General features: G+C 41.8%; 1 protein-coding gene across 4 annotated transcripts in view; it reads left to right on the top strand.

Moving 5' to 3' along the window:
* Positions 1-17,523, top strand: part of LOC109902278 (prolyl 3-hydroxylase 2) — a 90,506-nt gene that overhangs the window by 48,403 nt on the left and 24,580 nt on the right. For all 4 annotated transcript variants that reach the window (XR_004202431.1, XR_004202432.1, XR_004202433.1 and 1 more), the window contains exon 2: positions 12,202-12,354. Coding sequence is in view for 1 of the 4 variants with exons in the window: in XM_020498521.2 (XP_020354110.1) it covers positions 12,202-12,354 (153 nt within the window). In the remaining 3 variants the exon portion in view is untranslated. The remainder of the gene's footprint in view (positions 1-12,201; positions 12,355-17,523) is intronic.

Here is a 17,523-nt window from a genome sequence, read left to right as displayed (position 1 = left end):
AAATGCCTGAAGGTACCACGTTCATCTGTACAAACAATAGTATGCAAGTGTAAACACCATGAGACCACACAGCCGTCATACCGCTCAGGAAGGAGATGCGTTTGGTCTCCTAGAGATTAACGTACTTTGGTGCGAAAAGTGCAAATCAATCCCAGAACAACAGCAAAGGACCATGTGAAGATGCTGGAGGAAACAGGTACAAAAGTATGTATATCCACAGTAAAACGAGTCCTATATCGACATAAGCTGAAAGGCCACTCGGCAAGGAAGATGCCACTGCTCCAAAACCACCATAAAAAAGCCAGACTACGGTTTGCAACTGCTCATGGGGACAAAGACCGTACTTTTTGGAGAAATGTCCTCTGCTCTGATAAAACAAAAATAGAACTGTTTGGCCATAATGACCATCATTATGTTTGGAAGAAAAAAGGGTAGGCTTGCAAGCCAAAGAACACCATCCCAACCATGAAGCATGGGGGTACTTTGCTGCAGGAGGGACTGGTGTACTTCACAAAATAGATGGCATCATGAGGGAGGGAAATTATGTCCATATATTGAAGCAACATCTCAAGTAATCAGTCAGGTTAAAGCTTGGTCGCAAATGGGTCTTCCAAATGGACAATGACCCCAAGCATACTTCCAAAGTTGTGGCAATATGGCTTAAGGACAACAAAATCAAGTTATTGGAGTGGCCATCACAAAGCCCTGACCTCAATCCTGTAGAAAATGTGTAGGCAAAACTGAAAAAGCGTGTACGAGCAAGGAGGCCTACAAACACGACTCAGTTACACCAGCTCTGTCAGGAGGAATGGGCCAAAATTCACCCAACTTATTGTGGAAAGCTTGTGGAAGGCTACTCGAAACGTTTGACCCAAGTTAAACAATTAACGGCAATGCTACCAAATACTAATTGAGTGTATGTACTTCTGACCCACTGGGAATGTGATGAAAGAAATAAAAGCTGAAATAAATCATTCTCTCTACTACTATTCTGACATTTCACATTCTTAAAATAAAGTGGTGATCCTAACTGACCTAAGACAGGGAATTTTTACTCTGATTAAATGTCAGGAATGATGAAAAACTGAGTTTAAATGTACTTGGATAAGGTTTATGTAAACTTCAGACTTCAACTGTATGTGATGATTTTGCCAAGAAATGTGTGTATTTCTATGTACGTAATAAAAAGGCATGGGAATTGCCAGGGACCTCACATTTCGATATTATCACAATACTTAGGTGTGGATACAATATAAATAACTATTATATATGTATTGATTTGATGTTCCAAATGACAGGAGGCTGGGCTGAGGGTAGGACGGCTCATAATAATGGCAGGAACAGAATCAATAGAACGGCATCAAACACATGGAAACCATGTTTGATATATATACCATCCACCTATTCTGCTCCAGCCATTACCATGCGTCTGTCCTCCCCAAGTTAGGGGCCACCGAACCTCATGTGTTCCAATCACTATATACTGAGTATACAAAACATTAAGAACACCTGCTCTTTCCATGACATAGACTGACCAGGTGAATCCAGGTGAAAGCTATGATCCCCTTATTGATGTCACTTGTTAAATCCACTTCAGTCCATGTAGATGAAGGGCGGGACACAGGTTAAAAGAAGGATGTTGCATTAAGAATATTGCATTACGTCTTTTAAATCATGTTTTATTTGTTTTATTTGGAGCGGTAGATCTCAGCCTGCCTTTTGACTCAAAGTGATCTTGACTCTGTTAACACTGTCAACGTTTTCCTTTACTGTGGCAATTGTGTTCGAATCAACCCAATATTAGCCACTTTCAATGCAACATACCGAAACAAAACAAACTATGCAAGAGATTTTGTTGTAGGCAGAACGCTGTCATGACGTTGGGACAACGCATTGGAGTAGGATTCTATTTCATTGACACGCACTACTCAGCCCCTACTCTACACAGACCGGTGCGGCATAAACAATCAAAGCTTCAGTAGGCCTATATGCAAATAGACCATATGGATCTGTGCCATTTACTTTGAACTGGACTGTGTTTACAGCATGAGCGGTCGTGAGTAGATGCTTGTTTTGAGATCAAAGCGAGAGCTGCATGTAGCCACGTGTTCACATATTTGTTAATATCCTTTGTTAGTTAGTGAGTTGTTTGCCCAGTTCTAGATCATTTGTAGTCAGCAATAGGGGAGCGAGGGCTTCCTACAAGAGCACAAAACATATACATTTCTAGACATCTTTGAGTCAGATAAATACCTTTTTTTGTCTTCAAAGGGCACTGTTGTATTTTGACACAGGCTTGAATAAGTGAATTAGCCAATAGGCAGAGGATAGCATAATTTGTCTCTGTAATAATGGTATGGGAATATAATAATGCATTTGATTTTGTAAAGTCTTTTCTTGCATCAAACAATACAACAACATTTTCAGTCACCTCCGTGTCTGAAGGATTCATTTCAACACCCTGCATGTTTAGTTTTTTTCAAAAGTCTCACGGAATGTAGGTCGTTATTTTTAATGGTAGGCCACTCTGGTAGGCCACTCTGGTAGGCCTACATTATGATCAAATATCCACAGTAGCCTAAAGATAAAACTGTAACTTAAAGCGGGCACAGCCTCAGTGTTCACAGTAAACGTGCGCTGAAAGTTGCACAACATTTTCACTTACGTTAAAGTTTGTTAAGCAGACCTGAAATTTGCTCAGTGTCAAAAATGTTTTGAAACCTTTTTAGAGTCCACGCCTCGACTAATTGAGGCTGTTCTGAGTGCAGGGGTGCAACTCAATATTAGGAAGGTGTTCCTAATGTTTGTTATTCTCAGTGTATGTACGCTGCAAAAGTCAGGGAAATAAAAGTGCTGAAAAAATATTGACTTTCTATTTTAAAAGAAGACTGAGAAGAAGCTATTTGATGAACAATACAAAATTTGTCCTTGGAGTCAAATATCCAACAATATAATGTTGTCCAAAAATAATATTGCGATATGTAACTACAATTTTTCCTACATTTTCCTCAATTTTTCCTTTTAACAAAAGGAACGCACATGTTTGTGCATGGCCATTAGTTTCCTCTTAAAACATCTGAACAATCTAATGGTGCCCAGAATATATCTGTTTACAATTTATTTGGTACTCTACTGGACCCCAAGCCTGAAAAGTTAGTGTTGGTATAATTAATGTATAATTCATACAATCTTCAAGTTAAAATCATTTGTTTTCATAATTTGACTCAAATATTTCTGCTCATTGATTGAGTCGCTTTGCAGGACATGATTGATTGACTTTTTTATTTATTTATTTATTTTGTTGCTCTTATCCATTAATATGTTGTATACTTATGGATTTGTATTTACTGTTATATGAGTGTAATAAATAAAATAAAATAAATATTAATATTTATTTATTAAAAATATTTATTTTGAATTATTGGACATTAATGCTCAGGGCAGTATAAGACCAATCCGATGGGGGGGAAAAACAACTTTCAACCCTAAAAAACAAACATTTGCCCATAAAATTTGAAAATAGTGAGATATTTGACTAACTTTTCAAGCAGATCCTAAATGTGCATGTGCTGTGAGTTTCATCACTCTAGCTTTTTTCAAGGTTTGACAATTGGTTACAGTCTCCCCTACTTTTGAACTGAAATGAGCTGAGAAGAAGTCATTTTATAGATTTACAACATAATCCCTTGTCTATTATACTCTTAACACCTCAGGTAATTGAACATTTACACGTTATTTTCCTATAGGTGGGGTTCCCAATGCCAAAAACCCCTGCCTAGAAGACTGCTACTACAGCTAGTAATGCCCATTTATACAAATACATTGTTTGGTTTAAGCACCAGTGAGTTCATTTACAATTTGATTTCTGGCCAGATGGAGATTCAATCATACTCCCATTTGTTGATGATTTACAGTACACACTGTTGAATGGTTGTGGTAGTTTTCTTGGATGTTTTACCAGATGCTTTTATCAAGGTGCCAAGCAGTAGTCCCCCCCCCCCCCCCCAACTTTCAGGCAGCATCCATCAAAGCCAGCAGGTTTACAGTGGAAACTATGAACATGGTTTGCGATGTATGAACAGGCCACATTTATCCCTATTGTTAGTTTGCCTTTAGCCACACGTTAATCTACTTACGTTTCTGGGGCATTGATTTTAAAGTAGCGGGAAAAGTACCTTAATTCAAGGTGCCATGATCAGTTCCATTCTCTCCAAATGGGTTCATATATTTACTGCCTCTCCTTTATTTTTCCTTGCCAAAAAAGATTGGCGTAAAGCACTCCCGATGTTGTGTCTATGCAACTAAGATGTTAAACTTATGTTTGGTCTACACACACACATAGCAACTAGACCACAACATCTTCTTGATATGACTACAATACTGTAGACATTCTGTAGTTTTCCTCCCTGTATGGCTAAGCAACCCCAGTTCAAATTGGACTCAACCTTCGTAACATGAATATTGGGTTTGCAACAGTAAACTCTTTCTTGGTTCAGCCTAATCACTACTGTGTTTACAGACCACTAAATATTATAACACATTATAAGAATACACCTAGTCTAGATTTAGTATATCTTCTGGTATTAACGTTACATAGTGACCTAAGAGATGACTGGAATGTATGCGAAAGATCAATGCAATGTCAATAGGTGATGATAGACTGTTGTCTGATGACGTCATGCGCGAAAGAATGTAGAGCACTGTCAGCGGTGGTCTGTTTCATGGTGTTTGTGACTTGACTGGAGACTGGAGAAACTACACTACCGTTCAAAAGTTTGGGGTCACTTCGAAATGTCCTTGTTTTTGAAAGTAAAGCACATTTTTACAGACTACTCCCAAGTCCTCAACCGGCAGCTGCATTAAATAGTACCCGCAAACGCCCGTGTCAACATCAACAGTGAAGAGGCGACTCCGGGATGCTGGCTTTCTAAGCAGAGTTCCTCTGTCCAGTGTCTGTGTTCTTTTGCCCATCTTAATCTTTTATTTTTATTGGCCAGTCTGAGATATGGCTTTTTCTTTGCAACTAGAAGGCCAGCATCCCATAGTCGCGCTTCTTCACTGTTGATGTTGAGGCTGGTGTTTTGAAGGTACGATTTAATGAAGCTGCCAGTTGAGGACTTGTGAGGTGTCTGTTTCTCAAACTAGACACTCTAATGTACTTGTTCTCTTTCTCAGTTGTACACCAGGGCCTCCCACTCTTCTTTCTGTTCTGGTTGGAGCCAGTTTGCGCTGTTCTGTGCTGGGAGTAGTACATAGCGTTGTACGAGATCTTCAATTTCTTGGCAATTTATCACATGGAATAGCCTTCATTTCTCAGAACAAGAATAAACTGACAAGTTTCAGAAGGAAGCCATTTTGAGCCTGTAATCAAACCCACAAATGCTGATGCTCCAGATATGCAACTAATCTAAAGAAGGCCAGTTTTATTGCTTCTTTAATCAGGACAACAGTTTTCAGCTGTGCTAACATAATTGCAAAAGGGTTTTCTAATGATCATTAACCTTTTAAAATGATTAACTTCGAATTAGCTAACACAATGTGCCATTGGAAAGCAGGAGTGCTGGTTGCTGATAATGGGTCTCTGTACGCCTATATAGATATTCCATTTAAAAAATCAGCAGTTTCCAGCTACAATCGTCATTTACAACATTAACAATGTCTACACTGTATTTCTGATCAATTTGATGTTATTTTAATGGACACAAAAAATGTGCTTTTCTTTTTTTTTTTATGACATTTCTAAGTGACCCCAAACTTTTGAACGGTAGTGTATGTTATAATTCCGTCACCTTCCACCTAGACCCTTCCATTTCGGGGCCAGTTGAGGACATGCAGGTTCTCAAGAACAATACCAGCAAGTCTAGGTCCTTCAGTGATATAAACACATGGAATAGCCCTACTGGTTATGCCTGGCCATGTATAAACACAGGTCATAGCATCTTTAGAGATAATGGATATCATTGAAACAACAACAATCAAATCAAACAATGCATCTCATCGAAGCAGCGTTTCCTCTTAGATACTTCTCTGGCAGATGTTTGACTTCTAACTTGACCCTAGTTAGCAGTGCTTGGCAGCTATTCTCTTAGGGGCCTTAAAACCATTATTGGCTGCTGTTGTTATCATACAGGCATTACTGCTGCTGGAATGTGTACTATGCTAAGTCCTGGGGCCAAGGAACTCACTGGACAGTACTTCTTTGAGGGAAACCGTAATCGTTTTAAAGACCCTTTCCCGATGGTCAAACTTCTGTCAGTGGAGGCTTAGCAGACTAGGCCAGGTGTTTAATAGGAGCAGTGAGAAATGTTTACACGTGTAACAGCCACAGGCATACATTTGACACCCCAAGCGCTACATGCGCTAAATGCTATTAGCGCGTAGTTAGGGTGTTGTTAATCTACTGGTCCCCATTGAAGCCTGAATGAGGATGGAAGCTGTTTCCATTTGTGTCCTGACCTAGGATACAGTACTGTGGACTTTTGGCATACGGTAATTCCCGGCATGATTCCTCCGATAAAACAAGTAGAAGACAAGTACATTTTCTCAATGGGGTCAATCTCCATGCCAGACATGAACAGATCCATAGAGGTGCTGGTATGTGTGCATCCAAAACCTTTGCCTGTTATAGACCCACAAGCTCTACTCTAGAACTCCGGTAGGCTGTAAACCCCCAGCAGTTTCCAAGAGTTTAAGGCTTAAGTTCTCACTCTTTGATTCTGGCCTTCTGTTCTGGAGTCCAGGGCACTAAAACTCAAACCATGAACCTATAGCCTGCCAATGACCTAGAGCAGGGGTCATCAACTAGATTCAGTCAAGGGACATACATACAGTAACTACAAATAATTTGTAGACTGCAAATAAATTGACTGCAAGAAGCCCAAACAGATATAATATTTGCGTAATTATTTCAAACCCTGCTTACATTTGTATGTGTCTCTATATTATGTGTGGGAATTCTTGGGCACAGATCTCCAAAATTAAAATCCCTTGGAGCTGACTTCCTGTTGTTTTTGCAGTATTTTATGTCCAACAGCTAAAATTCTCAACAAGTAAAAAAAAAATGTATTAGTGTTATTTTCTTTGCTCAGAAATCTTTGGGAGGGCCAAATAAAATCACCCATGGGCCAAATTGGGGAAACGCTGCCATTTGGGGAACCTGACCTAGGGTATTTTCTGTGTTTTAGAAAGCAGCTTACTTAGGGATTTCATTAATATGTGTGCAGGCCAGTCACTGCCAGATTTCCCCCAGTTCTTCCAAGTTTGTGGGACGACAGTGGTTGCTGGTTGCCTGGTTGGTGATTACTGCTGACTCTAGTCTTGACGCCAACCCCTGTCTCTTGTCTCCTGTCAATTTGTGTCGGAGGGATACGTGCTCGTCATCACAGCCGCGCTGTGTCTTTGACCCGGATACAGCGCGATTTACATATTTTTGAAGTGAGTGTGAGGCTCATGGGGAGAGAAACATGCAAATGGCCATTTGACTTGGCTTCTCGCCAATCCCACAAGGTTTTTACTCAGCGAGAATGCAAGGCGGCCCGACTAGGGCTATAACACAGGTTTGTTTTCTGTAGGGAGGACAGAGTGAGGGTGCATACTGGGCACTAGTTATTTCCCCATTACAGGTGCACCTTTGAAATTCATGAGGGGAAAAACATGTGCTTACTATACAAGGACTCTGTGTTCGATACCTGATGGTTAATGGTAAGGTTGTTACGGTTGTTAGCTTTGAAGCGTAAACAGGTGATGCTGGTGTGTATTGATCAATTATTATTTTTTAAATATGAAAGGAAAAATCGAATATTTTGTTTTGGGAAAAATCTTACTGTCTTAAGGAGCTGTTGATAACAAAGATTGGTAGTTAAACTGAAAGGTTGGCTGAAAGTAATTGATCTATTTTGCATAACTTACTACAAGAAGACTGTCTATATCAACCTCGTAGTGATTCTGTGGGAAGAGTGTGGTTTTCTCATTACCCCTAACCCCTCCTCAGATGTCCCCTTCTCAACCTGGTCCTGGGGTCCTATGTTTAGTAATGGACTGTCGCCAAGGCAACACAGCGGGGGACAACAATAGAGATTGTGATCTAGGAGTTGTCACAAAAATAAACTAAAGATGTGGCTAATCTAACATCACTCTTCAACACGAGTCTCCCTGCTTGATAATGGAAATAATTGTGATATGCCTGGGAGTATTTAATAATGTTATTCCATAGTGCTATTTGGTCGTGCTGTAATCCCTCTTTAAAAAGTTGATATATTCGCACTGGGCCTGCAATGTCATCCCGTGGGGGATATTTAGACTAATTTGGGGGTTTGATTTATGTGCAGATGTTTTTTGTGAAATATCAGAGTGATTGCGTCATGCTTTATTATACTGAACAAAAAATATCAACACAACATGCAACCATTTCAATGATTTTACTGAGTTACAGTTCATGTAAGGAAATCAGTCAATTTATATCAATGGCTGCTCAGTCCTGTATGTTACTTATGGAATACCACTGAGGTCTTTATATGGCAATTTTCATAGCGAACCTTCACCCTCACTTTGCCATGTTCTATTTAATTGCACAATTTTCTGAAACTGTGTTTTTCTTAGAGGAAACTACTTCACACAAGAAAGATTTAAAACGATGTAAAAGCGTTACATTTGGTACTTTGCTCACTTTAATGGTTGTGCAGAATTGTGATCACAGATTCATGATGGTATTGTGGCCTCTCATGATCAAAGCCGGATGGCAGTGTGCTGCTGTCGTGCGTCAGATTGAGTCTTTCTCGCTCTAGTCTCTCTCATGTCTCGAGACAATAGATCTGGCAGTGCTGAGACGCAGCTGTGTTGGTGCTGCAGCTGGACTTAATACCCCTTTCTCCTGACCTTGCCTTTCCAAGGCGTTAGGGGGAGGACTGGGGAGAGTAGTGGAGCAGAACGGCAGGTGGGCCTAGACAGTCCACAGGTGACTGGATTCCACCCAGCTCATCTCCTGAACGTCACAGCTCCGTCCTTGGCTCTAGCTCTCGGACGGAGAGAAGTCCGTCGGAATTCATCGTGATTACCGGAAAAGTGGAGAAGTCAGCATTTGGATGGGACACAAAAATGCCTCCACGTCCCTCTGGCTGTCCTCTGGCTGATAGGTCCTTAGCCTCAGCCTGGGCAGCACGGGGAGAGGTGGACAGTGCAGGAATGTAGTTGATGCCAGTTCGCTCTTTGGCCTTTCAGAGGTAACCAAGCATGTCCACACAGCTTTTCTTTCCCCTGCTCCTCTCCGTGGCTGCGTCGCAAAAAGAGAAGGGGAAAAAAAGAGAGGAGATTGTTGATCAGCACAGCACCCAGATAAGGACTTTGCGGCCAGCCTTCCTAGTCAGGAAAGAGCCTAGATCTGACAGTGGAGTTACAAGCTTGGAGCCTGGTCTTTGGTCACAGACCATTTAAAACAGGACATGTTTTTAACGAGTATAGGAAGGATTTAAAATGAGCAGGATCATATAGTCACCTCCCTTCTTACGAGACGGAGCTAACGTTGCACCACATGAGACCCCCATCTAGACAGAGCTCACTGTCTCGTACACTTATTCCTTGGACGCTAAGCAGGAAGCCACCTCTGCTGCTTGCTCGCCCGCTACCACTGACCATAACCTCTCTCTCTCTCTCTCGCTGTGTCTCTCTCTTACCCTCACTCCCACACAGACAGAGGTCTGTGAAGCATCCCTAATCTCTTGGGAGTGTGTTATTGAATCCCTGCGATGTTGAGAGTCTGTCCATCTCTGTCCTGGGCATGTTTCTCAGGCCATGACATGCCACATCTTGATGTGAGCTATTGTGAAAGGTGGTTGTTTTTTCCGGCAATGTCCTAGAGAAAGATTGGCAAATATCTTGCTTTGTCAGGACTTGACAGTGATTTGATCAGATCTGATAACACCCTGAGAGCTCTTCAAGCAACCAACACAGGACGCAACTGGGGCTGGAGCAAAACCGTACCTTTCTTTCCCCGTTGATGTGATCCAATCTCTTAAACTGCGTTTCCTTATCTGACATGAGCAGGCAGGTTAAACGTTCGAAAAATTAAAAAGCGACATTTGAGGTTTTACGACCCTTTTAATGTGAAGGGAGAGAGGGAGGGAGGGAGATATGGGCTTCTTAACTGTAGAGACAACATTGTGTCCTAAGTACAGCGGTGCTTGTGAAGGCAGAATTAAGACCTTAAATTTCACGGCACGTGGGAATCCACTCCGTCTGCAGCTAGCCTATTAGAGTGGGCTGTTAGTGAATGATGCTGTTAGTCTGGTTATATTCAACAGCTGTGGAGCCTTTGTGTCAGTTCCCCAAATGGTGGTGTGGGACCCACTGGTGTGTCATGGCTATTTCAGAGGAAAGAAACTTTGGCTTTTTCCATTTGTCAAAAAGAACAATGGAAATAGCATGTTTTCAAGAACATTCTTAAAGCTTTATGGTTTTGGCCAAAACATTTTAACGAGCTACTGTCTTCCAGAACCATTGGAAGACCACTACATTTCTGGGTAAATATGAAGCGTCAAACAGACCTACTTGTAGTCAATGATCCCTTTTTTTTTACCTTTATTTTACTAGGCAAGTCAGTTAAGAACAAATTCTTATTTTCAATGACGACCTAGGAACAGTGGGTTAACTGCCTGTTCAGGGGCAGAACGACAGATTTGTACCTTGTCAGCTCAGGGGTTTGAACTTGCAACCTTCCGGTTACTTGTCCAACACTCTAACCACTAGGCTACCCATCCCTCAACAAATGTCACACAGGTCATTGACTAGTTAAAAACATGGAACCCAAGTGAGTTCAGAGCACTTCTATGCGGAGATTGCGTCGGCAAGCTGCCAAGCCTGAGAAATAGCAGCGGCTGGCTTTTTTAACATTTGTACCATGAGCTCATTTAGACCAGCAGCCCCGAGGTCTGTACAGTATCCACAGCAATTCTACTCAAACACCCCCACGTCTGTGTTGTCTTGTTCGGGAGGCCTCTCTGATAGGAGTCAAAGATGCTTGACAGGCCCAGTTTTATCCTTCTGAGTTTATTCTTGATGTATTTGGTCTGGGATGGAAGAAAATCTGAATTATTTCATGCTAATGTGCCCAAATGTATGATTCCCACGTTTCCAGATGAAGGAAGCAAATCCATCATTTGGGGTGACATTGATGGAATGGATGGTTTCCATGTCGACGGGAAGTAAATGGGAACAATGTGTCCTTCTAAAAGTCACGGTTCTTCTCGCCTGCTCGTCTTCCTGCTCAGCCAGAACCATTAATATTGCAAACTAGATAACTTAATGAAGGAGTCATTTTGTGCTCAAGTCAGCACTGGTTTTAAAGGTCAACTTTGATCTGTGGCTTGTGATATGCCACTCTCTGTTAGTGCAGTAGATACTCCACCAACCCTAAATCTTAACACTATATTTTGTACAAAGAAAAGGTGTGAGGTCAGGTCATGGCCTCCTTAACCTGTTCTTTGAATAGCACGGTACACACCCCATTTACTTCATTTGATTGCTTCTGCAGTCTCTGCCCTGTCCGCATAAATGTCGTCAAAGACTTTGTGGTCAGTGCCTGGGGGGAGGATTACAGGTAATTGAAGGGGCCACTTCAGTAGAAGTGATCATGTCCTTAGATCTCGATCTCGTCTCTAATGAGACGGTGTATCATCTTGGTGTGAGACCTGTGCCGTCCTCTATATTCCATGTGAAGGGAGTGGTGATGAGGAGGCGGGTCAGGGTGTGTCTCCACTCCCACTTCCTGAGGTGAACACTGTCATTAATATACTCCACTGTCCTGTACTTACCTTGGCCACACCAAAGTATTCCATGTGGCCACACTGCCCTGCTAGAGACAGCTGGACTACAGGACTATATTATCTGTGTGTGGTTAATTTCTCCAACTGTGGCGCAATGAATTTGACCCTGGGAAAGGCTATGTTTGGCTAAAAGCAGCTATTTGTCAGCCAGGTGCAGCTGGCGTATGCTCATGTGTAGTGGTTTTCATGGATATCTGTGCTAATTTCTCTCTCTCTCTCACGTGCTTTCTCGCTCTCTCTCTCTCTCTCTCTCGCTCTCGCTCTCTCTCGCTCTCTCTCGCTCTCTCTCGCTCTCTCTCGCTCTCTCTCGCTCTCTCTCTCTCTCACGTGCTTTCTCGCTCTCGCTCTCTCTCTCTCTCTCTCTCTCTCTCTCTCACTCGTATAGCTGAAGCAGTTGGACAAGGCAGCGGCGGCGGCCCACACCTATTTCCAGGCCAACCCAGAGCATGTGGAAATGGATCAGAACTTAGAGCAGTACAAGGCTCTGGAGGGATCCGACCAGGACCACTTTGTGGACAGAGAGGCCCGACCTCATCAGGTAAGAGTGTGTAACTGCCTGTTTCTCGAGGCTAGGGTTACAACAATTCTGCTATCTTTTTTCCCGCAAATTCCCTGGTTTTCCAGAAATCCCAGGAATCCTCCAAACCGCATTTATGGGAATTTTGGGAAAGTTTGGAGAAAGATGCATCCCTACCCAAAGTACTCTCAATGGGGATTTTCCACTGAGAATGATTTGAATCCAACTTGTTTGATTAGTGTACAAATTCAGGGCCTGTTTTATTACCTTTAAATGGCATCCTTCCTTTCCAACCTCCATGACGTAAAAATCGATAATCAGACATGGTGATGTCTAAGTTGAGACAATATTATTTTCCCCTTCCCCCAATACAATCTAAACTCTACTGTCCCCAAGTAATTGTTCTTCTCTAGGAAGTAACGATAGAAGTAGCCGATGCCAATGAGCTACATGGACACTGAAAAGACAATACAAAAGAGAAATGATAAACTGGGTGGTTCGAGCCCTGAATGCTGATTGACTGACAGCCGTGGTATGTCAGACCGTATACCGCGGGTATGAGAAAACATTTATTTTTACTGCTCTAATTACGTTGGTAGCCGGTTTATAATAGCAATAAGGCACTTTTGTTTGTAGTATATAGCCAATATACCACGGCTAAGGGCTGTGTCTAGGTGCGCGTCGTGCATAGGAAAAGCCATATACCACCTCCCCCGTGCCTTATTGCTTAAATATAGCATGTATGTCAAGAATTGTTCGATGGGTGTGAGCAGTGGTGGAATAAGTACCCAATTGTCATACTTGAGTAAAAGTAAAGATACCTTAAAAGAAAATGACTAAAGTGAAAGTCGCCCAGTAAAATACTACTTGAGTAAAAGTCTAAAAGTATTTAGTTTGAAATGTACTTAAGTATCAAAAGTAAAAGTATAAATCATTTCAAATGGCTTATATTAAGCAAATCAGATGGCACAATTTTCTAGTTTTTTTTTAAATTTACGGATAGCCAGGGGCACAGTTCAACACTCAGACATCATTTACAAACTAAGCATTTGTGTTTAGTGAGTCTGCCAGAACAGAGGCAGTAGGGATGACCAGGGACGTTCTCTTGATAAGTGAGTGAATTAGACAATTTTTCTGTCCTGCAAAGCATTGAAAATGTGACTAGTAATTTTGGGTGTCAGGGAAATTGTAAGGCGTGAAAAGTACATTATACTCTTTAGGAATGTAGTGGAGTAAAAGTCACAGTCAAGAATATAAATAGTAAAGTACAGATACCGCAAAAAACGACGTAAGTAGTACTTTAAAGTATTTTGACTTAAGTACTTCACACCACTGGGTGTGAGTGTGTGTATGTGCGTGTATGTGTCTGTGCATATGAATGGGAGTGTGAAGGAGGGTGAATATGTGTAGGAGGGTGGGAGAGAATGGGTGGGTGGCTGCACGGGGTATATGCTGTATGTGAGTGAAGGAGAATGGATGAGTAAGTTGATATATGGATGTGTGTTAATGTGTCTAAGAAGAATGGAGGGTGAGAAAAAATACATAAAGTTGGGATAAACTTTGCCTGGGTGGGTAAGTGAGGGCCAGGATGGGAGGGGGTGATAAGCTTTGCTTGTGTGTGGAAAAGGGGGGAGAAAACTGGGAGGCGGAGAGGGAGGATTTGGCATGGGCGAGGGAGAGGGAACTTATACTTATAATCTCCACCCGGCACAGCCAGAAGAGGACTGGCCACCCCTCATAGCCTGGTTCCTCTCTAGGTTTATTCCTAGATTCCGGCCTTTCTAGGGAGTTTTCCTAGCCACCGTGCTTCTACACCTGCATTGTTTGCTGTTTGGGGTTTTAGGCTAGATTTCTGTACAGCACTTTGAGATATCAGCTAATGTAAGAAGGGCTTTATAAATACATTTGGTTTGATTTGAAGGAACAATTTAACTATACTACATGCTATACTATAATTAATTTTAATTTGATTTTGTGACTTGCAAACCTGCGGTAAAATTAATAAGAGTTCTGGACCGATTAGGAGAGGATGTCGATTCATTATTATTCCTTGTTGGTCATTATAGTTCTGATTCAATGGTGGTTATTGGTGAGAGTGGAGAGGGGCTCTTTCCAAGGGATTGGGGCGGGGTGACTGGGAGGACATCAGACACTACTCTGAAGTGTGTGTGGCCGGGGGTGCTTTACTTGGCTTATCGCACTCTAGGGACTCCTTGTGGCGGGCAGGGTACCTGCAGGTTGACTTCGGGCCATCAGTTGAAGGGTGTTTCCTCCGATACATCGGTGCAGCTGGCTTCCGGGTTAAGCAGGCGGGTGTTAAGCGCCTTTTCACGGGTCATGTGTCGGAGGACACATGACTCGACCTTCGCCTCTCCCGAGCCCGTTGGGGAGTTGCAACGATGAGACTGTCTTCAATGGCCTTTTCTATTTCTAACTTTGGAAGCTTTAAACTTTCCAGCTGAAATAGTACATTTATAAAAATATTATGTAAATGTCCTAAAGTGAAAAATATATACAAATAATACATCAGTTTAGAAAGGAGCACAAGCCAGGGATGTCCTCTCTCCCTACTCCTGTTTGCACTGGCGTATTGAACCACTTGCAGAAAGAATTATACAGAACCCAAATGTAACAGGTACCAGTATTGGTAAACATGAATATAAACTAAACGTATTTGCAGACAGTCTCATGATATACCTAACCAATAATGAAAACTCAATGCCCCCCCCCCCCCCCCCCCCCCCGACACTAAAAATATTTTCAAAATAATCTGAATTCTCAGGGTATAAAATTAACATGGAAAAAAACAAAATAATGGCAATAGGATAAATAAAAAATAAAAATAAAATATTACTTTTAGTTATCCAATCAATTTATGGGTTAGTAATTACCTAAAGGGAGGAAGGATGCATTTGAATGGTGTTGGAACAGGTCCAGAGACAGACATAGGCTCCATCAGAGCTTCCCTTACCATTGCTTTGGCAGTAGGCTTGGGCGGTATCCAGATGTTCATACCGTCATACCATTCTTCTGCCTTTTTGGAATTTGCGGAATTACCGGCATAGCAAACAAGGAGGCACTAAAAAGGCAAAAACAATCCCATTAGGTGTCTATTACCAGAATGCAAAAAAAAATCTGCACAAGTAATTGCGAAATCACATAGACGCTGTTAGTTAATGCTAACGAAAACAAACAAACTAATTGCTAAGACAGGAAAATCCAGCTCATACAGTTTTAATACAAGCATAGCTGGTAGCTACCGAATATCATTTTCAGTGAGTGTGGATATTTTCAAGCGAAAATTAACCAGATAAATTGTGAAAATGAACAAAGTTGTGATGCATGCTTTTCTGAAGGAAGAGTAGCAAGTGTACACAGAGGAGGGGGTGCAATGCAAATAGTCTGGGTAGCCATTTGATTAGATGTTCAGGAGTCTTATGGCTGTTTAGAAGCCTCATGGACCTAGACTTGGTGCTCCGGTACCGCTTGCCATGCAGTAGCAGAGAGAACAGTCTATGACTAGGGGTGGCTGGAGCCTTTGACAATTTTTAGGGCCTTGCTCTGACACCGCCTGGTATAGAGGTCCTTGATGGCAGGAAGCTTGGCCCCAGTAATATACTGGGCCATATGCACTACCCTCTGTTGTGCCTTGCGGTCGGAGGCCGAGCAGTTGCCATACTAGGCAGTGATGCAACCAGTCCGATGCTCTCGATGGTGCAGCTTTTGAACCTTTTCTAGAAGAGGAGTGAAGAACAAAGGGTAAAATAAACACTAGTAGGAAACCCAGTGGGAAAAAATGGCAGCTGTATAGATAACTCACCAAGAGCTCTTGGACCACTCAAGCACAGCAGAAAGCCTTTATAAGATATCTGGCTAACATTTAGCAGTGGATTGCATACAAGTGTAACTTTATCACCTCATGTGGAGCTGCACAACAGAGACTCACTGATAGATATTGAAGGCTATCATCTCGCCAGCTCCTGCTTTCTCCCGCTGTGCTATTTACAAACAAACGTGTGACTGTCTCCACTGTTCTGGGGAACTACGGTAAGCTTCACAATGGAAAATAATGTAACAGGTGAAATGAAGAACGCAATCTGCTTTATCTCCTGAAGTATTGCACAAGGTTATTGCGGATATTAACTTAAAAAGTAGCTAGAGAATATTCACATTTTATTTTAAAACTTCAGAGAGGTACTTTTGACGGTATTGAAAAATCATCCCGTGGCTTTTTCCAAGTACCCTGGCATATGGTATATACGGTATACCGCCCAAGCCTATTTGGCAGGACCAGGCTGGGCTTTCTCTTTTAAACCCTCTTGCCTCTTTCTGCCAAACAGAAATGGGTGTACAGTCTTTCTATTGAACATTTTGGTGTTGGCAGGTCTCTGTGTTTCTTTGAGTGCCATATGCATCGTGCCTACAAAACAGTAAGTACCTAGCCAGAGCATTGAGTGCCAGTTCGCATTAGCTGAACCAGTGTCTGTTTTTAACACATTTTCAGCTATTACCATTCCAAATAAAGTGCATTACCATTCTAAATAAAGTACATTACCATTCTAAATAAAGTGCATTGCCATTCTAAATCAAGTGCATTACCATTCTAAATAAAGTGCATTACCATTCTAAATCAAGTGCATTACCATTCTAAATAAAGTGCATTACCATTCTAAATCAAGTGCATTACCATTCTAAATAAAGTGCATTACCATTCTAAATCAAGTGCATTACCATTCTAAATAAAGTGCATTGCCATTCTAAATCAAGTGCATTACCATTCTAAATAATGTGCATTACCATTCTAAATCAAGTGCATTGCCATTCTAAATCAAGTGCATTACCATTCTAAATAATGTGCATTACCATTCTAAATCAAGTGCATTACCATTCTAAATCAAGTGCATTGTGTGACTGCTCTATGTGTAAAGGGTTCTTTGTGTTGGTGGTTATCCGTGATCCAAGTCTTTTGGCTGACAGTGGTCAGTGCAATTTCATGAGCGGAGACGAGTTTAGATAATTGACTGCTGCTCGTGGAGAGCACTGAAGCTCATTGAGGTTTGGTTGTGGAGGGATGTTGTCAATGCTCACACACTGTCACATTCATTGTAGTGCTGCAGTGGTGCCTGACTGCCGGTTTGTCTCTCCACACAGACACAGACCACACACTGTTTACTCTGTGCTTTTGTCATT

The sequence above is a fragment of the Oncorhynchus kisutch genome, linkage group LG13 (genome assembly GCF_002021735.2).
Source record: "Oncorhynchus kisutch isolate 150728-3 linkage group LG13, Okis_V2, whole genome shotgun sequence".
NCBI lineage: Eukaryota > Metazoa > Chordata > Actinopteri > Salmoniformes > Salmonidae > Oncorhynchus > Oncorhynchus kisutch.
The sequence above is the reverse complement of the archived record's forward strand: the minus strand, read 5'-3'. Positions and strand labels throughout refer to the sequence as shown.